This window comes from Hylobates moloch, unplaced genomic scaffold (genome assembly GCF_009828535.3).
Source record: "Hylobates moloch isolate HMO894 unplaced genomic scaffold, HMol_V3 SCAFFOLD_10, whole genome shotgun sequence".
NCBI classification, from domain to species: Eukaryota; Metazoa; Chordata; class Mammalia; order Primates; family Hylobatidae; genus Hylobates; species Hylobates moloch.
In genome coordinates, this window is record NW_026652285.1 from 4107508 (window position 1) to 4131642 (window position 24135).

At 48.6% G+C, this 24135-nt stretch overlaps 1 protein-coding gene and 1 long non-coding RNA gene across 8 annotated transcripts in view; one reads left to right on the forward strand and one right to left on the reverse strand.

Annotated features, from left to right (window-relative positions):
• MSI2 (musashi RNA binding protein 2) overlaps positions 1-24135 on the forward strand; it is a 428839-nt gene that overhangs the window by 326946 nt on the left and 77758 nt on the right. For all 7 annotated transcript variants that reach the window (XM_032162826.2, XM_058444888.1, XM_032162824.2 and 4 more), the window contains one exon: positions 14195-14277. In XM_032162826.2, the coding sequence (XP_032018717.1) occupies positions 14195-14277 (83 nt within the window). The remainder of the gene's footprint in view (positions 1-14194; positions 14278-24135) is intronic.
• Positions 18222-24135, reverse strand: part of LOC116474389 (uncharacterized) — a 7625-nt gene continuing 1711 nt past the window's right edge. The window contains exons 2-3 of the long non-coding RNA XR_004249667.1: positions 23579-23684; positions 18222-19363 (exon numbers count right to left, since the gene is read on the reverse strand). This is a non-coding gene — a long non-coding RNA (uncharacterized LOC116474389). The remainder of the gene's footprint in view (positions 19364-23578; positions 23685-24135) is intronic.

The following is a 24135-nucleotide window of genomic DNA, read 5'->3' on the forward strand; positions in this document are numbered from 1 at the left end:
ATAAACAGATCCCAGCGGAGGAAGCACGATTCACTGTGCTGGCTAAATCATGATACTAATTTTTCAACCCCATCCTCCAATTATGCAAAGGATTTTGTTGAAATTCAGCTTGTAAATTTCCATCTTCCCTGATGTCAATCAGTTTTTCATGCAAACTAATCAAGTGTTGCATTTTTATATTTTTAACAAATGGGTTCAAAATCCACTGAAATGTTCATGTTTTTTTTCAAATGAGTCTTTACAGTTCTGTTTCCGGATTTTAAAAGTCTGCAGATATGAGAGCTTTTGTAGATGACCTAGTTACATCATTTTTAGCAACAAAAACACTAAACAATAGAAATATTTTCCAAACATTTGTTTTCAAAGCACTTTCTCTACGGTACCAGTTTCTGTTGAAAATCAGGTTCTTCCTCACTCACTTGGCTGCAACTTGTTCCATCTGATCAAGACATGTTTTTGGGGCTGTGATGTGGCTGGTTAGGTGTCTTGCCTAGGGGTATGGAAAGGGTTGGCTGACCATTTACTTTTGTGACATATGCTTGTATCATTAGTATTATCTCCAATCCATGTTTTCTTTGCAGTTACCTACTTTGTAAGGGTTGGTTTTCTTAAAGCCAGATCGCATAATCTATACCTCCATTTACTGGTTACCTGTAAACAGCACAAGGTACCAGCCGTGCTCAGGTGAGTAAATGAGGAGCCACTCTGGCCCCACCCTCATGGAAGCACTTCCTCTTTTCCTTTAGTGGCTTATAAAATAAGGACAAGTGTCTTGCTGACATAAGGACATGTGAAGGCACTGGGGTTATTCAGTCATATGTTAAATGTTAGTGAAGCTGGAATTATTTCCAAGTGACAAAAATTAGGCATTATACTTTTTTCCTTCTCTCAATGTTTCTTTTTTTTTTTTTTTGGAGACAGGGTCTCACTCTGTTGTCCAGGCCACAGTGGCATGATCTTGGCTTACTGCAGCCTTGACCCCCCGAGCTCAAGCTTCCCAAGTAGCTGAGACCACAGGCACGTGCCACCACGTCAGGCTAATTTATTTTATTTTATTTTTTGTAGAGATGTGGTTTCACTGTGTTCCCCAGGCTGGTCTCAAACTTCTGAGCTAGAGCAATCTGCCTGCCTTGGCCTCCCAAAGTGCTGGGATCACAGACATGAGCCACCAAACCCAACCTCCCGAAGTTTCTTAACTGAATCACTTGGGAGATTTTAAAACATACAGATGCTGGGGTGCTGGGGTGCTACCCCAGACCTAACTCAATTCTGAGGATGGGACCTGGACATCAGCATTTTAAAACTTTTTCCTGAGTGGCTCTGATATAAGACTATTGAGAAGCAGTGTTCTAGACTGATGCATCTTACATTTTAATTTGCATAAAATCACCTGTTAAAATGCAGATTCAGGTTCAGTGGGCCCAGGGTGGGGCCTGAGACTGCATTTCCAACCAGCTCCCTGGTGTTGTGGATGTGCTGGTTGGTAGAACACCCTAAATAATGAGCTCCAGGCTGTGCCGCCCCCTGTCCCCAGTAGCCTCGTCACCTCCTTCCTCCCTCTCCCTATCCCAGGCCTTTGCTGAAGAGTCAGGTAGCAGTCTCCGCTCCCTCCTGGCAGAGCTGCCACGCCAATCCAGCTGCCTGGACTGCTGGTCACAGCTTCTCAGAGAAATCTGGCTTCCAGATGTTAAGAACAGTTCCTTAACAGCTGGAAGAATATAAAAAATAGGCCAGACCCCACCCCATGGTGAATAAGTATATGTGTCTCGTGCGAACCACTCGTCAGAGGCACCCGATGGTCATCTGCCTGCCCACAGACTCCAGGCAGGTTTGCTGGCAGTGTAGTCGGGTGGGGTCATGGAGATGCTGGCAGGAATGACCACTCTGTGGGGGGCGCAGAGGGAGCAGTGGGCACCCAGCCAGGGCTCTGCCAGTGGGACTGTTCTGAAACCATACCTCATAATAAAAGTCATATAATTTGTGGCAGCGCTGAAAACCTGCTTCCAAGTAGTGGTTTCTTGATGGAGTTTTGGAACCTTATCTGCGGCTGGTAACCATTCCCTGAGAACTTGTTGGAGAAAGGCGAGTGGGCATCTTGAGAAGGCTGCTGGGGAAGCTCAGTGCACCAGGGCGGGGGGCCAGCATGCCCGCACCCTGCACAGCCAGGTGCGACACTCAAAGATTAATGGATGATTTGGGTTTTTTTTTTTTTTTTTTTAACCTAAACGGATGCAACTTAGGGTGTTTTTTTGAGTTAGAGTCTCGCTCTGTCACCCAGGCTAGAATGCAGTGGCATGATCTCGGCTCACTGCAACCTTCGCCTCCCAGGTTAAAGTGATTCTACTCAGCCTCCTGAGTTGCTGGGATTACAGGCATGCACCACCACTCCTGGCTCATTTTTGTATTTTTAGTAGAGACGGGGTTTCACCATGTTGGTCAGGCTGGTCTTGAACTCCTGACCTCAAGTGATCCACCTGTCTTGGCCTCCCAAAGTGCTAGGATTACAGGCATGAGCCACCACCACACCCAGCCCTGTTAGGGTCTTTTAAAAGTAACAAGGTGACCTAGGAATTCACTGCATGACTTGTTTTACCTCTCCCTGTCCTGAATCTTATCCCATCATGATAGTTGGTAAAGCACCATAAACATCTACCTTACAGACATGTCAAGTGGATTTTAACAAGTGAGGCTATACAGAGACAAAAGTAAGCATGTGTGGAGATAGAGATTGGGCTAGGGGAGAAATAACAAGGCTAGTTTGACTGATAGGAGGGGCTAGCTATCTTCTCAGAGGTGCAGGTGTTTTTAAGCAATCCCGACTGGTGAGGTGGATCATTTGTCTCACAGAGGAGGATACTAAGGGTCAGAGTGGTTGAATAACCTGCTCAGAGTCATGCAGCTGGTTGTGCTAGAGCCAGGATTTGAGCCCAGATCTACCCAGCTCCAAAGCCTAAGCCTTTTCCCACCCACCTCTGGGGGGACATTAAGTAGATTGAAATTCCCTCTTAGCTTGTGTATTGCTCGCTGCAGGGATGAGGCTGGAGGATGAATGTGAGAGAAGGTGACAGATTTGAAACCCATTCTTCAGTGGAGTAGCTGGGGGTACCAACCCAAATACCCACCTCCAGAGGGAAGAACTTCCAGCTGATACCCCATCTCCCCTGAGCTCAGAAAGCCCTGAGTTGAGAATCCTTGAAGGCCATGCTCCCGCAGTTGGAGCTCGCCAAAGCCGCCCCAGGCTCTGTGGTTTCCAGAGCAGATGCGGAGGCGGCACGTCCTCGTGCCCTTGCTCCAGCTGCGCGCACGACCTCAGCCTCCTCTGCCCCACTGGGCGCGAGCTGCAGTCCTGGCACCTTCTGCTGGGGTCCTGATCTGAGCCAGTTGTCTAGCGATTTAATTTGGTGAATTTACCACTGCGTCCCAGAGTTTATATTGGCACTTAACAGCAGTAATATGTTTCTCTCTCGCCAAGAACTGACTATTTTCCCGACCAAGATGGAACACCATGCACAAAAAATAGGTTTGTGAACTAATCTGCTGCCCTGACAAGTGTCATTCACAGAATCACTGCTATAGAGCGCACTCGGAATTAAATGAGGTTGGGGTTGTCTGGCCTGGATCACAGGTGCTTTTTCCCACTCAGTTAACAAGAGTCTGGGATGAGACACCCTTTCCCTGCAGCCGCAGGCACTTTCAAATCACACTATCAGTATTCATGACAGATTTCTCTCTCAGAAAAATGGTTTGAGGATGGTTAGAGGTCTCTCTCTCTCTCTCTTTTCCCTTCTAACCTCCCTTTCTTCCCTCCTGGGTGGTTCTTTTTAGGATGCCCCCACCCCGTCTGTCCTTACAAAACGCAGCTCGGTAAACATTTGTCTAATTTCACAAGCTCAGGGAGGTGCCCCCATCAGTTAAAATCTCCTAGTGCCTGATGCCTGTTTGAAACGTGGAACTTAATTGCTTTCGCATAAGGATTTGATTCGGGCAAACTGCCCATACCTCTGGGAGTACAAGCAGGATCTGTCGTTTACACTTTAGTCTGAACGGGTTCCTGAACCTGGGAGAAAACAGCTTTGTCTTTCCCTGGTCTGCCTTGGATGTCAGAGGCTTCTTAAAGACAGCGTTATTGAGGGGCACGGTGGCTCATACCTGTGATCCCAGCCCTTGGGGAGGCCAAAATGGGAGGATCACTTGAGGCCAGGAGTTCGAGAGCAGCCTGGCCAACATGGCAAAACCCCATCACTTTAAAAAAAAAAAAAAAAAAAAGTTTCCCACTTCATGTAAGAGAGGTCCTCCAAATTCTCTTTCCTGTGGAGACTTCTAGATTCTCTTTTACCATATGGTCTCCACTTAGCTTGTCCTGAATTGGGAAGCATAGGGTAGAGTCAGGCTTGCGTCAGCAACAGAATTACCAGAGACCTGGGTAAAAACGCAGTTCCTGGGCAACACCCACTGAGACCGTGTTAGGAGCTGGCAGAGCCCAGGGATCTGCATTTTTGACAAGCCCTTCCCCCATGCGAGATTCTGCTGCAGGACCACACCCAGAAGCATTGGTCTAGGAGCACACTTGGCCTTCACCCCCACCTTGATATATTGTCTAGGAGCATCCATAAATAAATGGTCGCCAGGTTATAGTGGCCAATTGAAAAAACTCTTTGTAACTAAAGTCTGATGAAACACTTGGTGGTTCATGGTTGGCGCCTGACTTTTAGAAGGTTTCTCCTCACATTTCAAGGTCAAGGGTTGGCCAGCGTATCCCTGAGCTGAAGAGGAAAGAAAAGCACCTTTCCAGCTGAGAAATTGTCTCCCCTCTGGCAAATGCCGCCAATGTAGCTTAATATTAATTTAGGGAATGCAGTCTTGTGCAGTTCCATGGAACTAGATTGGAAATCTGACAGTGCCATTTCTGTTATCTGATTCCTCACACACCTGAGATCACTCCCCGCTCCCCACCCAACTCCCCCCCAGCCCCAAAGGTGGCTGCAGAGGCGCAGGTGTGAGCTGGCTCACTAAGTCACTTTCCCCCTCCTGATTAAGCGTGTGGGGAATAAAGGAGACCCGTGTCGGCTCACGCCGATCTCTGCCTTGCCTGTGCTCGAGCCACTTGTAATTCCCCGCAGCCCCAGCCAGCTCTGCAAGGCAGAAAGAAATATGACCAGGCAAGATGAGAAAATAAATTAAACTAAGTGTCAACTTTTCTTGTTTCTCTCCTCATTATTAAGAGATGGAATGGGGCTCGTTTATCAAGCAGGGGGAGAAATTAATTGACACGGCTTTAATATGATGTCTGGCGTGTCTGGTCACATTCCTTCATTTTTTGGAAAGGCATTTTATTATAGTTTACAGCAACCAGCTGCCAAACTACTGGTGTAAACGAGGAAGCAGGTGCATGAAGGATGCCACAGTGGAGGGGCTGCGATGCCACCCTGGAGGGGATGGAGACATGGCAGAGAAGGAGGGCCAGTTCAGAAGGGACCCCAAAGAGAGGCTGCTTATTTTGGGGGGAGGGAGGAAGAAGGATATCAGGGAGGAGGGAGGGCTGTGCTAAGGGGGCATGCCCGCAGACCCCTCGAATCCATCGATTATGGGCTTGTTTACTGGCCACCAGGAGGGCAGTCTCAAGTATCTGCCTCTGATGGCCTCCTGACCTGGAAGTCTTTGTTCTTAACCATCCCTGAGGCTGGGTGCTGTGTACAGCTCAGGTCAGCGTGCCTGCCCCTTTTCTTTCTTCTTAATAAGGCCAGGGAAGTGAGCACTTCTCTGTCCGTCCCTCCAGGGCAGCTGACTCATTTGAGAGCCAGTTTGCTGCAAAGAAACTTCTAGCATCGAGTCTGGCATCCCAGTCCTACTTCAGGTACATCTGCGGTTGGGGGTCTGGAAAGGTTCAGAGAAGTCACTCTGCTGTGCTCATCCTAGTTAGACTGGCTTAGGAGATACTCCAGCTGTTTTTCTGTGTGAAGGTCTTCTTTGCTGTGTATCTCTGAAAATCCTCAGTGCCTCCTTCCCTGCTCTTGTGTTTAAGAAATCAGATACTTCAGGGTGCAGGGGAAGCCAACATAGAGCTGGAGTGGGTGACCATATCTTTCCCTACTCTCTCCTTGCCCTCCCTCTGCCGGGTTGTAAGAACCGAGGGCTCTGGCCTATTTCATAGATGTTCTTACAGGGAAACATGACAGGGACACGGTCAGGGGTGCAGTTGTTGGACAAGGTAGGAATTGATGAGTATGGAACAGTCTGCCTTCATATGAAGAAGGTGGGCTGCAGGGGAGAGAACACAGGGTCCCACTGGGGCCTCAGTTCTTCATCTGTAAAGTGGGAACAATAATTTCTATTCATACTCCCCAGGGTGGGGCTGGGGGTGAAGATTGAGTTATAGAGTGGCTGCTCAGTGACGGCAGATGAGCTTTCTCTTTTTAACATTATTATTAGAATGTGGACTGATCCTCAATAACTTTGGGAAGTTATTGGGAAGCAGATGTGAGTTGTAATGGAAGGAATCCTAACCCTTCCCACCTTAGAAAGTCCACATTGGCACCTGGGTGTGAAAGCACACACAGCCTGATCGTCACTCATCCTTTCCCAATACCTAGTGTCTGAAAACGCCCAGGAACCTCTAATGGCAACTTCAATTGGCTCTCACTGAAGCCAAAGTATTGTGCAGTGATTTCCCAACATGGCAGCCAGTAATCAGAAACATGCTGCTGCTTTTGAAAAGGTAGCTTGTTTTTTTTCTTGGAACATATTGATCTTCTGAGTTATATTTTTCTTAGAGCAAAGCCAAGGCATGTGATGCCACCTCCCCATGCCTGCCATGCATCTGTGCACACTACTCATCTCTTCTGCGCTTCCAGGTGGGGCCTCAGACCTTCCAAGTTTAGGGTTGCAGGACAGCTGACTTGCCAAACCTGCCGTAGCTCATGGAGGTGACCTAGAAATGTTCTGCGTTGGGGCTGGGGACATTCCCGAGGTGTGGGGTTGCCAATGGACGCACAGCCAAATGGGGCTTGACTCGTGACAATGCAAGCAGACCACCATGCCTCCTTGCCAGGCCAGCCCCTCTCACGCTGTCTGAGCCATATGGCCACCAAATCCATCCCTGAACACTTACTGATCCAAAGAAGACCCTGACAGTCTTCTCCAGAAAAGTAGGGGGGAGTATGAAAGTAACTTGGGGTACCACTCCTGGGTTCAGCTCCTGCCTCTGATTTAGCGGCCATGTCATGATGGATGAGTCACTGAACCGTGCAGAACAGTTGAGCACAATGACAGTAGCAGAGCCTGCCCTGCCTCTCGCAGAGTTGCCTTGGGGACCAGGTAGGATGATGGATGAAAAGGATTTTCAAACCGGAAAGTGCTCCCCACACCTAAACCCAAGGGATTTGTTTGTGCTGGAAGCAACCCATGAATATTGCTTTCCCCAAATACTGGGTTATTAGGAAGAGAGGGAAGTTGCATGAGTTATAAATATTCTTAAGTACATATACCTTAAATTTCTCATGGGATACTCAGAATAAATTTGACAATCTGGGGTTTTTTCCTCCCTCATTTTTTTTTCTCCATTAACCAAGTGTGTTAACTCATGACTTGCATTGATTTTCACTGAAGATGCATTAGATACTACATGATTGCCTATTCATTGACCTGTATGATAAGAGAAGAAAATTATTTTTGAGGCTAGGAGGAGGCTGTTCCCATCTTTCTCTCTCTGACCTAAAAAAAAAATTCTCTTGTAAGTTAACTGTCGATGTTCCTCAGTGAGTGCGTTTGGAGAAGGTCATTTTAATTTTGAGGTATCTCGTTTTCAGATTTCGATCTTCTTCTTCTGTGTATGTGGTTTTTTGTAGCCTTGTATTATTCAGATGAATATTTAGTCTTGTTCCTTTGGATGAAAGAGGGGGAAAAGGTTTGACTGTTAAATGCTTATCTCTTAAATAGCGCTTTTTACTTTCTAATAATAGCTTCATTCAAGAGAATGCTAGAATTTCATTTTTAAATGCTCCCTGTCAACTGCTACCCTATTAATATCCATTTTTAAACCACTGTTGTTTAGGGTTAACCTTCCCACCACCTTCTTTGTCCCAGCTTTGCTGACTTCTGGAGCCCCTTGGAAGTGTGGGGTGCAGTTAAGGTGGGGGCTTTAGGAGAGGGGGGGCAGGTGCCACTTTGCTGATGCCAGGTGAGAAGGGTTTCTTTGGTGAACTAATCTCTTGTCCCTCAAGTTCTGGCCCTTTGTTTCCCCCACCTCCCCTAGTTGTCAGTCCCTGGGTCTCCTCTCCATTCTGGGTGGTAGCTTGAGTGAGTTTAAATACCCAGGGAGGAGTTCTCTGGTTCTTAGGACCAAGGGAGATGAGCAGTGGATGTTCACAGGGGTAACCCAGAGGGCCCCGATGGAGTGTCAGCCTTCACAGACTCGCCATAGACTAGAGTCCTCACTCTGCCAGGGGCTGGAGCAGGACCCCTGCTTCTGCCTGCTTCTTTTAGGGGTCCAGAGAGGCAAAGGGAGTCTCTGGGGCACATAGCTTGTTATCTGGCCCCTTGCTGAGTGAGGATAATTGTGTGTCTCTTTTACCTGGCTGCCACACCTCAGTTTGATGGGCCTTCATGAGGCTCCGTTTCTGATTCTCTGTGGGGCCGTCTTTTAGGGCAATGAGAAGGAAATAATCACGACTCCCTGTCTTCCAGCTCTCCCAAATCTCCTGTACATTCAGTAGATTGTTCAAAAGACTATGATGGCTTGAAAACATATGTCAAATAAAACAAACCAGGCACAACAGTACAGGACATACAGTGTATGATGCCACTTATATGGGAAAATTCATAGTCAAAACAAGTAAAATATAGGCCGGTGTGGTGACTCATGCCTGTAGTCTCAAGACTTTGGGAGGCTAAGGCAGGAGGATCGCTTGAACCCAGGAGTTTCGAGACCAGCCTGGGTAACATGGTGAAACCCCATCTCTACAAAAAAAATTACAAAAAATTAGCCAGGCGTGGTGGCACACACCTGTAATCTCAGCTACCTGACAGCCTGAGATAAGAGGATTGCTTAAGCTTGGGAGATCAAGACTGCAATGAGCCAAGATTGTTCTACTTCACTCTAGCCTGAGCGACAGGGGTCTGAGACCCTGTCTCAAAAAAAAAAAAAAAAAGTAAAATAGAGATTACTAGGGCTGGGGGAGGGGGAAATGGGGACTTATTTAATGGGTACAGAAAAGGTCAGGAGGTGAATATTGGTGATGGCTGCATAGCATTTTAAGTGTACTTAATGCCACTGAATTGTGTGATTAAAAATGGCTACAATGGCCAAGCACATTGGCTCGTGCCTATAATCCCAGCACTTTGGGAAGCTGAGGCGGGCAGATCACCTGAGGTCAGAAGCTTGAGACCAGCCTGGCCAACGTGGTGAAACCCCGTCTCTACTAAAAATACAAAATTAGCCAGGTGTGGTGGCGGGGACCTGTAGTCCCAGCTACTTGGGAGGCTGAGGCAGGAGAATCACATGAGCCCGGGAGGTGGAGGTTGCAGTGAGCCAAGATCGCGCCACTGCACTCCAACCTGGGTGACAGAGCGAGACTCCATCTCCAAAAAAAAAAGGCTAAGATGGTAAATTTTATGTTATGTATATTTTACCACAATAAAATACTTATTTCAGAAAAGAAGACTGTGATGCCAAAAGGATTTTTCCCACCCATCACTCTATCCCAAATTTCTGACCCCATTGTTTTTGTCCTCCGCTGCTCATTTTAATTCATTTTGGGGGTTATTCACCACTAAGTTACTAATTCATTGTAAATGCTAATGCATCTGTGAAATAAAAATGATTATATGTTAAGGAATAACACTTATTGATAATTAAGTGTTCTGTTGCTTCTTTGTTTTCCCCAAATGGAATAAATAAATATTTTAGACATAATCAAGTTTGTTTTCTCTGCTTGGGCCAAACAGACAGAGATGTTGAAATGATATAGGTCTTTAAAATACTGCAAATGAGTCTTGACATCGCTGAATTGTTATGCATCCAGGGTACATAGGCTTGAAATCTAGGCTATCTCCTTTAATCAGGAAAATCATTTTTGTGATACTTGAATTTTGAGTCCTGTGGGGTTAGGAAAAGGACCAGCAGGGAGAATATCCGAGTCAGAATTTGAGATGATGCCCTGAGTCTTGCCCCGACCCTTCCCGGTGCAACAGTCTGCATTTTAATTCCTGTCTCCTAGCTCAGTCGCCCTTCTTCCCATCTCAGAGTGGGAAACTGGGGCATCAGAGAGTCCTGAATGGTATGGAGGTGATGTGTGCAGTGGACCAGGAAGGAGCTGGTTTGCAGCAGGAAAGCAGCTTCCATGGCAGGGAACTCAGCCATGGCCTGTGATGGTGACTTGACTTACTCTGGCCTGTATTATAGGATCAAGTGTGGATCTTTACTTAGCTGCAAGGTGGCTTTAAACTAGGCTGTCCTCTGGCTTGCGGGGTGGTGCCCTTCAGTGGTGGCACTGACTTCATGTTCTTTACCCATAGCCAGGATGGGTTTTTCTCATTCATCCACTCTCTCCTGCCTTCAGTCCAGAGCAGCATGATTGGCCAAGTCAGCAGGCCTGGCGGGAGGAGGTTGTGTGGGGCCCCCCTGTATGGGATATGGAGGCAGCTGAAACCTAGAACCTTGCTGTATTAGTTTTCTGTGGCTGCCATAACAAATTACCACAAACTTGGTGGCTTAAAACAACAGAAACTTCTTGTCTCACAGTTCTGGAAGCCAGCGCTGCACTCCCCCAAGAGGTTCTGGGGGACAGTTGTTCCTTGCCTTCTGGAAGACCAGCTTCTCAAGACTCCAGGTGTTCCTGGTTTGTGGCGGTACCACTCCATTCTCTGCCTACCTCTGTCTTCACATGGCCTTCTTCTCTTTCTCTGTGTCTCAGATATCCCCTGTTTGTCTTTTAAGGACACCTGTCACTGGATTTAGGGCCCACCCTAAATCCAGGATAATCTCTTCTCAAGATTCTTAATTAAATTACATTTGCAAAAGCTCTTTTTCCAAATAAGGTCACATTCATAAATTCCAGGGACTAGGACATGGATATATGTTTGGAGGGCCACTATTCAACCTGCTACACTTGTCCTAATTAGCAGTGAGGTTCCCTAAAAACTGGCCTATCCTGGCTTGTTTTATTTGCAAGGTGCCTGGGCGTGGGGGCCGGGGCAGAGGGGTGACCTTCAAAGACAGACAAGACCCAGGGTGCCCCACAGGCTGGAAGTGAGGGGTGAGAGGGAGAGGCTGTCCCTGCATGCCTGTTCGTAAATTGTGCAAGCAGAGGGCCATTGCCTTGTTGATCGCCACGTCCTTCACAATGCCTAGCACAGGTGGCAGCTGGTAAATGCAGAAGGAAGAGCGGAATCAGTCTTGAGGCAAAGCAGTGACTCAAGTGGATTAGCAAGATGCTCAGACCCTGAAGGAGCAGAAATGGCTCATTCAGTCACTCACTCAGCACTCGGTGTGTGTTAGGGGCCCTGTTCCGTCCTGAGAACAAGACCCCAGCATCACCCTCTTGCGGGGTGCTCTGGCTTGAAGGCACGCTGGCCGGTTTCCGTGGCCTCCACAGTGCCGCCTCTCCCTCCCTGTGGAATTTCGGGAGGGCGCTGGCTCTTAATCCATTCTCCTGGGGCCAGTTAGGATCTGGGCCATAGGAGGGTAGGGGTGGGGGAAGGGGATTAACCACAAAGATTAAGTCCCTGGCTGAGTGCTCCAGGGGTCCTTGACTGGGTGGGAGTTTTAACCTGATGTTTTTAAGTCTCCTCCCAACCCAGGATTCCTGAGACATACCCCCGTAGGGTGAGCTGAATGCCCTCAGGAAACTGAAAGTGCTTAAAGGAGCACTTGGGGAACAAATACCCCAAAGTCCAAAGAGAAGTGGCTTGGGGACGGTGTCGGCGTGGCTCTTCTCCAGCTCTGCAATGATCAGTGGGACCAAGGGCCAAGGAGAAGGAGATGCCCAAAGAGAGGGAATAGGATAGCATTCCCAGTAGCTTTCCCTCAAAGGACCTGGTTTAGGGGGCAGGGGGCATAAACCTGGTGAAAAGTTTTTTTGTTGGATGGCATTTCAAACAACATATCATGTCAGATGTCTGCTTCAGGCCTCTAAGGTAACTGAGAACCTAGCTTTTACTGGGTGACACTGGGAGAAACTTGCCATCTTTGAGCCCCTCCAGCAGACATCCATGTCCACTTTATGGTATGCGTGATGCTGCCTTATGTGTCTACAACAGGCTGGACTGGTATGCTGGGAGCACTGGCCCAGTATTTGGTGTGTGGTGGTAGCAAATGACATAATGAAGATCACGATTGCTGTGTTTCGTGGTCCTAGCCCTCTGTTTTACTGGAAATGGTTTGAGAGCAGAGAGTAGCCTTTTTTATTCTCATACCGAAGAATCTGCTAGTCCCTGCAGGAGCTATGCTAAAGGAGCTCCACATATCAGCTCCCCGTTTTCTGGTGTTCCTTAGAAGTTGGTGGTGTTAGAGTTGGATGCATGAGAGTCAGAAGGGACCTGAGAAATTCCCTCTCCGTCTTGTGTTGCAGGGACCCAAAATAGACACAGAGTTTGAAAAGGAAGCATCTGTATTTTACTCACTGACTGGAAACACAATTATCATAATATAATTGTGATAGAACAGCCATTCAGTTTTTGTCTTCCTGCTTGGTGTGTCTGGCTTAGTGTTCAGCTAGGTTCATACCTTTGGGGAGAAGAGTGTCTTAGTTGGGGCGGCTATAATGAAGTACCAAGGTCTAAGAAAAATGGTTTATTTCTCACAGTTCTGGAAGCTGGCAGTTAAGAGCAGGGTGCCAGCATGGTCATTTCTGGGAGGGCTCCCCTTCCTGTGTACAGACAGCTGCCTTCCTATTGCATCCTCTCATGGTAGAGAGAAAAAAACAAGCTTTCTAGTGTCTTTCTGTAAGGCACTAATTCCATTTATGAGGGCCCCATCCTCACGGACTCATCACTTCCCAAAGGCCCGAACTCTTAATACCATCACATTGGGAGTTTGGATTTCAACATGAATCTGGGTGGAGGGTGGGGGAGCGGAAGGGGGCAGCTGCAAACATTCAGATGGCAGCAGACAGCCTTGTGAATCCTGATTTGGGTTGTGACAGGAGGTGTGAAACCCAGGGTCCAGTTCTACCACCTTCATTTGCAGATGCAAAAGTTGAGGCTCAGAGAGGGGAAGGGGCTCCCCCAGATTAAACATAAAGCAGATGCACAGTGAGAACTGGAAGCCAGTCTCAGTCTCCCCATCAGTGTGTCTGCCCCCACGGCCTGTGCTCCCTTGCCATGTTAGCGCTACCACATGGCAGCTGCATCCCATCCAAAGAGGGTGCAACCCTGCGTGAGGCCATGTGGTAAAGCAGTACTTACTGAGTGGGGTCACAGATGGGGCCACATGCTGGAAACGCTGTCGGAGGCGGGAGGAGAAGAAAGAAAGGGGCAGGAGGGTAGGGAGCAGAACTGAGGATACTGAGCAGCAGTCGCCTGCCAAAATTCTTCAGTACAGCTTGTCTAGCAAAGCCGGTCTCCAGCCGAGTAAATACAGTGGATAGCTGACGGGCTGACAGCAGGCATCAAACAGTCTTAAACTGCCCCAAATCCAGAGCGCTTTTGAAGCAGCAGTATAAAAAGGATGCCTGCGTGGAACAGAGGCCTGAAACTTTTAATAGTTTCTTCCAGGCCTCAGGATGTCCTGATGAGGTATTAGAGGAAGTAATTCAGGAAGAAAAGGACAAATAACCACCTCCGTCTGGAGGCCGACCCGAGGGCTGGCCAGGGTTGCTCGCGGAAAGGGCAAGCGTGGCCCTGCAGTGATCCACGAGGCTCTCGTTAGCCCACCCACCTGCTGCGGTGCACCGAGCCGCGGGGCTCTGACCCTTGTAAATAACAGACAAGTAAATTTCTTATTTGCTTCGGGGCAAATGTAAACCACACAGCGCCCGCTGCATGTGGGTGAAATCATTAACTTTTCCTCGCTGTCGGAAGGGTGCTCAGTACAAATTAGAAATCATTGCCTCCAACCTCAAGGCCCTCCCAAGGATCCTCCTACCTACCCCCAGACCAGGAGGCTGTCAAGACCTCAGGACTTCAGAGAAAAACTGGCCTGCCAGAACGGAACTCACCCCGCCTCTCTTTGTTTTTTCTTCCCTCTCTTTTCCTTTAGGGTTTGGCTTTGTCACTTTTGAGAATGAAGATGTTGTGGAGAAAGTCTGTGAGATTCATTTCCATGAAATCAATAATAAAATGGTAAGTGTGTAGGGGTTGTGCTGAAATGGAATGCCCCCTTCCTCTACGTACACACCCCATCTTGCAGACTGCTCCTGCCCTTCATCAGGCTGGAAGTGGGCAGGGGTGGGGAGGGGGCTAGATGCTCGGGGTCCAGGCCTGTGAACAGTAGCAGTTGTTTCATACTGAGGTGGACAAACTCTATAAAGGGCTAAGTCGTGAATATTTTCATCTTTGCAGGCCATACAGCTGACTGCAACTACCCAGTTCTGCTGGGTAGCGTCCATAGGCAATGCATACATGAAGGAGTGGGGCTGTGTTTCAATAAAGCTTTGTTTATGGACACCAAAATTTGAACCTTATATAATTTTCACAGATCACAAAATATTAATTTTTTAGCCACTTAAAATGTAAAAACCAGGCCAAGCATGGTGGCTCATGCCTATAATCTCTGCACTTTAGAAGGCCAAGGCAGGAAAATCACTTGAGGCCAGGAGTTCGAGACCAGCCTGGGAAACATAGCCAGACCTCATCTCTTTAAAAAAAAAAAAAAAAAAAAAAAATTAGCTGGGCGCAGTGCACCTGTACCCCATCTACTCAGGAGGCTGAGGTAGGAGGATCACCTGACCCCGGGAGGTTGAGGCTGCAGTGAGCCATGATCACACCACTGCACTCCAGCCTGGGCAACAAAGCGAAACCATGTCTCGAAAAAATAAAAAATAAAATAAAATGTAAAAACCATTCTTAATTCTTGGACTTTACAAAAACAGGCAGAGGGGCTGGATTTGACCTATGAGTCGTAACTTGCTGACACCTGGCTTAGGATATTCTTTTGCTGTGCAGCTTTTGAGGGGTATATCCTAGATAGGAAGTTTACTGCACCAAACTATTTTTCTCTTTGGGTCCTGCTGGAAAATTAACATTCCCTCCCTTGCCATCAATTAATTTCTGCCCTCTTGATCAGCTGCTTCCTTCCCTCTCTTTGGCTCTAAAGTTCCTTTTTCTGCCACAGCAGCCTCAAGAGGAAGGGAGGTTGGATTACTGGAAGTTTGGGAAGCCATGTAGGCCTCCCAGATCAGTGACCACCAGAGGGTGCCATATCATGCATAGCATTTGCACACTCAAAGTCTCAAACTCCTTTCTTCGGATTGAGTAGGGGGGTGAGAATTCCCTTCTTTGTTGGTTCCAGAAAAATAGAAGCTCAGCAGGTGTTTCTGGAACCATCAGCACGTCCTTCAGAGCAAAAACATTTTGGTTGGCCATGAGAGCCTCCAGCCTCAAGAGAAGAGGGAGGGCAAATTTGTGTTTCAATTGCAGCTGTAACTTTAATATTTTCTTCCTTTTGTCAAAACATTTCTTGCTTCTGAAACATGCATTCAGACATGCATTGTATATCGGTCTGATATGTGCTCACCAACTTTAAATTCAATAATAGAGCTTTTAGTGTGGATAAGATCAAAGCAATCTGCTTAGCATGTGGTGCTACAGGCCTGATTCAATATTTGACTTGCTAATTTTTTCCCAGGGCACTAAAATAATATTGTTCATATTGTTCCTTGCCATCGTATGCATCTGAAATGAAAATACTCTTTTTTTGCGTACTGTATGTTGGAGGCATCAACTCAGACATTAAAATGGTAGGAGGGAGATAAATGTGACAGAATAACACAGGTCCCCTCATAGGCTTTCTCTGCTCCCCAAATGTCAGTGCAAGTTTACAGTTGGTACTTTTCTCTTGGTAGGTTACTACTTGCTATTTTTATTTTTATTTTTATTGAGATGGAGTCTTGCTTTGTTGCCCTGGCTGGAATGCAGTGGCGCAATCTCGGCTCACTGCAACCTCCGCCTCCTGGGCTCAAGCAATTCTCCTGCCTCAGCCTCCCAAGTAGCTGGGATTATAGGCGTGTGCCAGCACACCTAGCTAATTTTTGTATTTTTAGTAGAGACAGGGTTTCGCCTTGTTGGCCAGGCTGATCTCAAACTCCTGACATCAAGTGATCCACCTGCCTCGGCCTCCCAAAGTGCTGGGATTACAGGCATGAGCCACGGTGCTCGACCAGTACTAGCTATTTTTAAAATGAGAGAGAGAGAGGACTTAAATGAAACTTGTATCCAGTGCCCAGATGCCTTGTTTATCCTAGCCAGAGCATGCCATTGACAGGCTCCACTAAGGCTGCTGGGCAGTGGGGAGTAGAAGAGAGTACTGGCAGATGCCATTCCTGTCCTTCCTGTCCTGCCAAGCCTTAAGGGCTCATCAGGAAAGGCCAGATGTAGACCGGAAAGACATTGCTCCATTTGTCACCTTGAATGCATATGTGTAGCCCTTCCCTGTTGACAGGCTTTGAAACGAACCCGAGACACAGATGGGGAAAGGCTTTATCCTAGGAAACTGAGGCTCAGGGGATAGGTCCCAGGCTACCCAGAGAGTGAAGGAGCATAGGTCTTGAGCTTACTGGTGCCAAAGGAACTGTATAGACCGTTGTTGGAGCTTGGGAGTGGGAGGGTGAATCCCCAGATAACCCGGGCAGCAATCAGGAAGTAGAGCTTCTGCCCCAGAAAAAGAACCCATGGGGGCTGGCTTGAAGCCAGAGAGATTTGCAGCCATTTTCCTGTTTCATATTTATCGCCTTCTCTCCCACCCAGGTGGAGGATGACTATGTCAGGTGCACGTAACTGGGTTTTTAGTGTAAGGGTTTGTGTTTGCCTTTGAATCTGGGGCTAGTACTTGTTCTTCAAGAGAATGAGCAAAGATGGAAGTAGACAAGAGGAAGAACTGGGGGCAGACTGATTCGGATCACAGGCTTTGGAGGTGTTGGTCCACGTTCCCAGCACAGCCCCAGTTATGAGCTCCAAGGTGGGGAGTTTAGAGGCCCTGGGAGAGGACTTTGGAGAAGAACACTGGGCCTTGCTGAGCTCCAGTAAGACAGGGCTGGTAATGATACTGCCTCATTGGGTTGTTAGAGACTGAGTGACATACCATGAGCAAAGGGCTTAGCACAGTGTCTGCACAGGGTGCAAGCTTGATCCGTGTTAGCTCTTGCCATTATCCTTGTCATCATCCATGAGCTGTCGTTGAGAGAGATTTCTCCAGCCAATTCCCCTCCTCTGAAGAAGGGTGGAATTTAAAGGGTGTTGGTAGAGAAGCCTGGATCCTGAATTGTTTTGGTTTTTGTGATACTGGTTTCTACTTCTGAGGCCCAAAGAAAAGGAAATGAGTTTAAACTGGGCTGTGGACAGAATTCAAATGAGATATCCGGAAAAACTGAAAACTCAGAGACTGCCAAGCAGGAACATGGATGGTTGTTAGAATGTGCATAGGAATGTTTCATAAACACGACTGTGCTGTGAAACCACAGACCCATCTCCTCAAACCCTCGCGATCTTTCTGGGCATTTGGCAGGAAGTGGCAGATAGCTGCACCCCCTGGTACATACTGGAGCCATGATTTTTTTATATTCACAGATAGGAAAGGTCTTACTGCAGATTAGTCACAGACATAGGACTTGAATCTAGGTCTTTTGATTCAATCTCATGTGCCTGGCACTTAGGAGACCCTGTATAAATAATTGTGGACTAAATAAAGGATTCACTGAAGGACCACATGTCTGTGAGGCACATATAGTTCCTAAAGCCGTCGCCCATCTAATTGGGTTGGGGAGTCTCTTCCTGGGCATTTTTTTAAATGGAGGTCCTTCTCTACCATGCAGAAGGGCCAGGAGCAGGCATGAGTCATTCCACTCACAGGGGACCAGGATGGCTGTCTTTGGGAAGTGGGGATCACAGGAACCCTTCCCTTCATTCCCCAGGTAGGCCCTGCCTTAAGGAGGTTATCTCCAGGCAGCAGGATGCCCAGAAAGACCCCACATGACACCCTTTCACACATAAAGATCCCACTAATAGCTGACATTGGGTGGTACAAACTACATACTCTACTAAACAGTTTCTGCATCATGCATCTTATTTCATTTGATTTTCACTTACTCTTTAATCATCCCCATTTACAGATTGGCAAGATGAGGCAGAGAGAGGTTAAGCAGTTTGCCCAAGGTCACATGGTCAGCAAATGGCAGCCCCAGAATTCGAGCCCAGAAAGCTATACTCCGGAGCTCACGTCTGTACCCATCAGACTGTGTGTCCTCTTCAGGCCGAAAGGGACTTTCAGGGTTACGTAGCTGGGCTGCAGTCCCTCCGCCACTGACCGCCCTGTCCCAGTCAGCTATGTCGTGGCCCATGTGGTTCCGTGTTCTCCTAGGAGAAGAGCAGAGGAGACAGGCCAGATTCCCAGCTAGGGAGAAGGACCACGCTTGGGTTTTACAGGTCCCAGAGCTCCATGCCTCTTCCTCCACTGCCACTGACACAGATAAGTGACGAGCATGGGCCAGGAGCTGACTGCCACCCAAGCTCAGGGCCAAACCCAGAAGCACTCCAAGCCAGAGCAAAATGCAAATGTGGCTCTTTATCAATAAACACACACACATGCATACACAGAGCCACCACGTGACCCGCCAGAGAGGGGACCCTCCCTGGCTACTCTGTGTGCCCCAGTGCGGGTGCAGCTAATAATGCTTCCTGTGGTGTCCCCCTGATTGAAGCAGCCCCTGAGCAGCAGGGACACTTGCTTGATGAGTCGCCAGAGCCCAGCCTTCAAGCGGCCTCCTGACGAGCCGGGCAGCAGCAGGAAGGGAGGTGAGAATTGACAAGAGCCACCTCCAGGCATCTGCAGAGGCCTAGTACAGCCTAGAGCTTGAAATGATGCTGGGGAGCCATCACCACCCTCGTTGGGTGAGAGCATGGGTACAGCCTGAAAGGTGCCTGGGACGAGGGCATCTCGGGTAGAGCCTTACCTCACACTTGATTCAACAGAAAGGAATAGGTGCTTATAGGCACTGGGACCATGCTTTATGTGAGTGCTGTCTCCTTTTGTCTGCATAACATCCTGAGCAGGGGTCCTCATCGCATTTTACAGAGGGGTTCACTAGAGCTCAGCAGCAGTGGATCTTCCTTGGTGGGACGGTTCTAAGGGGCAGAGCTGGGATTTGAACCTGTGTCATTCTGGTTCCGAACCCTCTGTTCTTCTCATTATACCTTGCGGCCCATTTAGGCAAACCTAGTATTTGAAAAATATGGATTTATATGATGGGTGAATATCAAGAAGAGTTTTTATTTGCTTCATACAATACTACTGCAGGATTACTTTAAATCAACTTTGTCCAACCCATGACCCACGGGCCATATGTGGCCCAGGATGGCTTTGAATGCAGCCCAATGCAAATTCATAAACTTTCTTAGAACATTATGAGATTTTTTTTAATTTTTTTTTTTTTAAAGCTCATCAGCTATCTTTAGTGTTAGTGTATTTTATGTGCGGCTGAAGACAATTCTTCCAATGTGGCCCAAGGAAGCCAAAAGATTGGACACCCCTGCTTTCTGTTTTTTTTGTTTGTTTGTTTGTTTGGAGACAGAGTCTCATTCTGTCACCCAGGCTGGAGTGCAGTGGCACAATCTCAGCTCACCGCAACCTCTGCCTCCCAGGTTCAAGTGATTCTCATGCCTCAGCCTCCCGAGTAGCTGGGATTATAGGCATGTGCCACCACGCCCAGCTAATGTTTTGTGTGTTTTTAGTAGAGAGAGGGTTTCACCATGTTGGCCAGGTGGTCTAGAACTCCTGGCCTCAAGTGATCCCCTTGCCTCTGCCTCCAAAAGTGCTGGGATTACGGGCATCAGCCACTACACCTGGCTGCACCCCTGCTTTAAATAGTCCTTTTTCCCACTCCTTCAAGGTGATAGGATTTACAGAAATTTGCTAAGTAACTCATGGATACGGCTACTTTGGTTGTCCCTTGTCTTGGTCTTGGAATGAGAGGTCTGGATGCTGGTAATCAAAGTGTAGTCCATGTACCAGCAGCCTTGGCAGCCCCTAGGAGCTGGTTAGGAATGCAGAGTCCCAGGACCCACCCTAGACCTACAGAGTCAGAATCTGCCTGCTGACAAATCCCCAGTGACTGGTGTGCACATTAAAGTCTGAGACGCACCAGGCAAGGGCCACGGCTAATGACAGACGATGTGGGAGTTGTGGGTCATAAATTGCCCAGCCATTGTCATCAGAAGGAAGGGACTTGGGAATGAAGGGAGCATGGAGTCAGGCCAAATGGGCCCAAGCCAGGCCTGGCACCTGGACCTCCAGGCCAGTCTGGTGCTCTTGGCACCACTCCGTACTCCCTCTATGGTCAAACAGAGACCAGATTTCCGAAGATCTCCCAGAGGAAGCTCTCAGTGCCAGGGACTGCTCCCGCCCCTCACCATGCCCTACCCCTCTGGGTGCAGGCCTTGGAGCATTGCTTGCAGAAGACACGTGAGGCATGCATCTGTTGGGGTAAAGGGCTCGATTCTCCTGAGTGAGGTGCACATGTCCTTGTCCCCAAGTCGGGACCTGCTGGGTCACTTAGAGGCACCAAGAGAGCCTTGGAACCTGAGCCTGAATCCCAGGTCCACCGCTGGTGATTCTGTAACCACAGGTGAGTGCCCTACCTGTCTGCACCAGTTTGCTCCTGTGGGAAATCAGAAGGTTGAGGATGGCTGCCTTTTGCAGCTTATATAAAGCCCTGATTTGATACCTGGAGGTCTCCACCTGTTCTGTTGTAGGGTATGAAATTGGGTAGCCTTGAAGGAATCAGCCCTTGATAACTTCAAGTTTCCCCCATTGGGCCTAAGCCAGGGGCCAGCAAATTTTCTATAAAGGGCCAGAGAGTCTCTGTCACATCTACTCAGCCCTGCCATTGTAGCACACACACAGTCCAGGCAATATATAAACGAAGGGGCGTGGCTGTGTGCAAATAAAGCTTATTTACCAAAACTCATGGCAGCTGGATTTGGCCTGCTGGCCACAGTTTGTTGACTCCTGGGCTAAACTAATCTAGCTCAGAGCAGGCCCAGTCAGGGTGCTCCTTGTCTACAGGGGTCCAGTGAAAGGCATTTAGCCAAATGGTCAGCCAGTTTCACTACTGAGCACACATTATTAGGGGCAGAGTAGAAAGGGGGTGCCCCAAACAGGCACAGAGTTTGGGGATAGCAGCCTGTGGAGAGTATCAGTGCCTTCATTCTTTGAGGGAGCCCCCAGGTGGAGAGTGACACAGTGGTCAGAACAGAATGCTGTCAACCAGGGAGGCCTTCCTGATAGAGGGTGCCTCAAGTCCTCAGTGCTGAACCCCCTTCCACTTCCCAGCTTTGTGGCCTTGGGTAAGTTACCTCTATGTTTTGGCTCTGTGGTTCCCCTTTCTGTAAAACAGGTTGTAGTAGTGCCTACCTCGGAGAGTGCTGTGACTTAAGACCTGTAAGGGGTTTGGAACAGAGCCAGGCCATGGCACGCTATCAGAGTGATAGATTTTTTCACCACTGTCATCATTGTCATCATTCTTAGAATTATTTTACTGAGCAAATACAGAGTTAGCAGGTAAGGAGGCCCTCAGCGGATTATAAGTCAGTAAAATGCAAGTGTGCAGGACCTGGGCAGGACTGGGTCCCGAGTCTACAGGGCAGGGATGGAGAGTATGAGGTGGGCACTCTCAGTGCCTCTGGGGATGGTCCTAGGAGAGGAGGTGGTGCACCTCCCAAAGCAGGAGGAGCCAAGAGCTGTGATTGTCTAGGTCCCAGAAAAGCTGAGTCCCACTCTTCACCTGACTCATTCTTTAAGAAGGTTCCAGAAAAATCCACTTCTAAGAGCAAAGCCTACTGACAGCTTAGGCCTGCTACCCTTCAGCCCAGGGCATACCTGGGGGATTGACTCGGAACAGGGGGTTCTGGGGAAGGAAGGGCAGAAGGATAAGAAGGGAGGAGAGTCCTGAGCTGTCCTCTTGGACTCAGGGCTGCGGTGCTGTGACCAGCCCATCCATGGAGACCAGCCCCAGGCTAGGGTCAGCTTCTGGGCCCTGCCACCTGGCAAGGCGCCCAGTGATTGGGCTCACCCCCCACTCCTTCCAGCTGCTCCTCCTCAGCCCTGAAGACAGCTCAGTCGGGAACCAGCCCCAAAGTGGTGGGTGTATTTGTGTGTGGGGAGGGGGGCGGGTAATGTGGGTGGAATTAACTAGGCTTCTGTATTCACGATCCTATTTGTAGCGTCATTCTCACTCGTAAGCTAATTTTAGCCATCCATTCTGCTTCTGTTGCCATTTATAAAATGAGAATGTCAAATGCAATATTAAACAAGCAGGATGAAGGCAAAAAAGGAAATGCCAGAGAGGCATTTAATAAATGAATCTGGTGTTTACGTGGGAGAGGGAGAGATCCTGCCCCCCACGCATCACACACGCGAGCGAGTGCACATGCTGTTTGTGTACAGGCTGTGTTAACGAGAGCAGAGTGATTAGTGTGTTGGGGGAGGCCGGGTGGTTCGGTGGTAAATGTTTGTTGCTCTTTAGGCAGAAGTAATTTGGCCTGCAGGGAGTGGCCTCCCAGTTGCCTGAGTGGTTCGCTTGCCCTTCATCTGTCCTCTGGCAATGTCAGTGTAGGCAGGGCCAGGGAGGTCAGTGGTCTGTCTCCTCAGTGTCTCAGCACCCAGTGCCTCTGGGCTTTTCTGAACGTGCTGCCACCAGCGTCCCCGTACTCCACCCCCAGGGCGCAGGGTCATGAGAGGGGAGCATGGAGACCACTAGGAGGGGCTGCTCCCCCTTCTCTTCTGCCTCTTCCCCGCGCAGAAGGCAGGGCATGAACAGTCTGCGCCCGTGTGCAGCTGCAGAGACCAAGCCCAGAGTAGCGTGTCTCTTGCCTGGACTCTTGCCAATTTCTCTTCTGGTTTCCCCAGGGCCTGGGGGTTCTGTCCCTGGTTCTTCCTTTGCCCTCTTCTTTCAGCTGCTCTGCCGAGAAATGAAGGCTCAAGCCATACCTTTTGTTTTCTCCCTCTTTTAAATAAATGAAGTTAGGCCCCATGCAGGGCCTCTGGCCCAGCCCACCATGCACTGGGGTAAGCACTCCTCCAGCCTTGGGGCGGAACCTGAGCACCTGCTGGAGGCTGAGGTTTCTTTCCACTTTGAAATGCCCTTGCAGGTTCCCAGAAATGAAAAGGAGGACAGCTGCTGCTGCCACCGTCAGCTTTTTCCCCAAGTAGTGCAGCCTGGGAAGCTCTCTTTGCACATCCTGCTGATGAAAGCAGGGAGACGGGACCTACCTGGACAGGTGCGGGGAGGGTTAGGGAGAAAGGCAATGACTGTGTGCTAAGAATCTGCTGTGCTGGGGAGGCTGCTGCTCTCTCTCTTCCTCTTCACTCCCCATTCTGGGATTTCAGTGAACACAGATGTGACCTGACTTCATCACCTTCAAAGGCACTCACCTAGGCTCCATGTGGAGAGGGCAAGGTGTGACTCAACTAACTTTATCCAGTGCAAGCACTTTATAGGATTAGCTCCGAGAGCCCTGTGGGGTAGGCACAGCTGTCACTGTTTTAGAGATGAGAAAATTGAGGTGCAAAGAAGTTAGTCAGCTGGTCTCAGCTCAGAGAGCCGGCAAGTGGCACAGAGATTTAAAGCCAGGAGCCTTAACCCTAGGCTAGACTGCCGTATAACAGACTAGGCACCCACTCTCAGATCTGGGCAGGGCGGGGGCTGCAGTTATTGGAGTACATCTCAGGTGATATTGGGGACCAGCTCCTCTCTACCCATTGCCCAGATTCTGAGGACCTCTGAGGGAAAAGCCACATCTCAGCCACATTCATTTCTGTGTCCACATCCAGCCCCTGCTTGATAAATAGTAGATGCTTAATGTTTATTTTTGGTTTATGACCTATTTTACTTTGTCATCACTGATTGTAATAAAACACTGAGCAGAGGAAACAGTGGATGAAATTAATTCTGGAAGTGGTGACATCAGTTGTGGAAGCTAGCATCAATT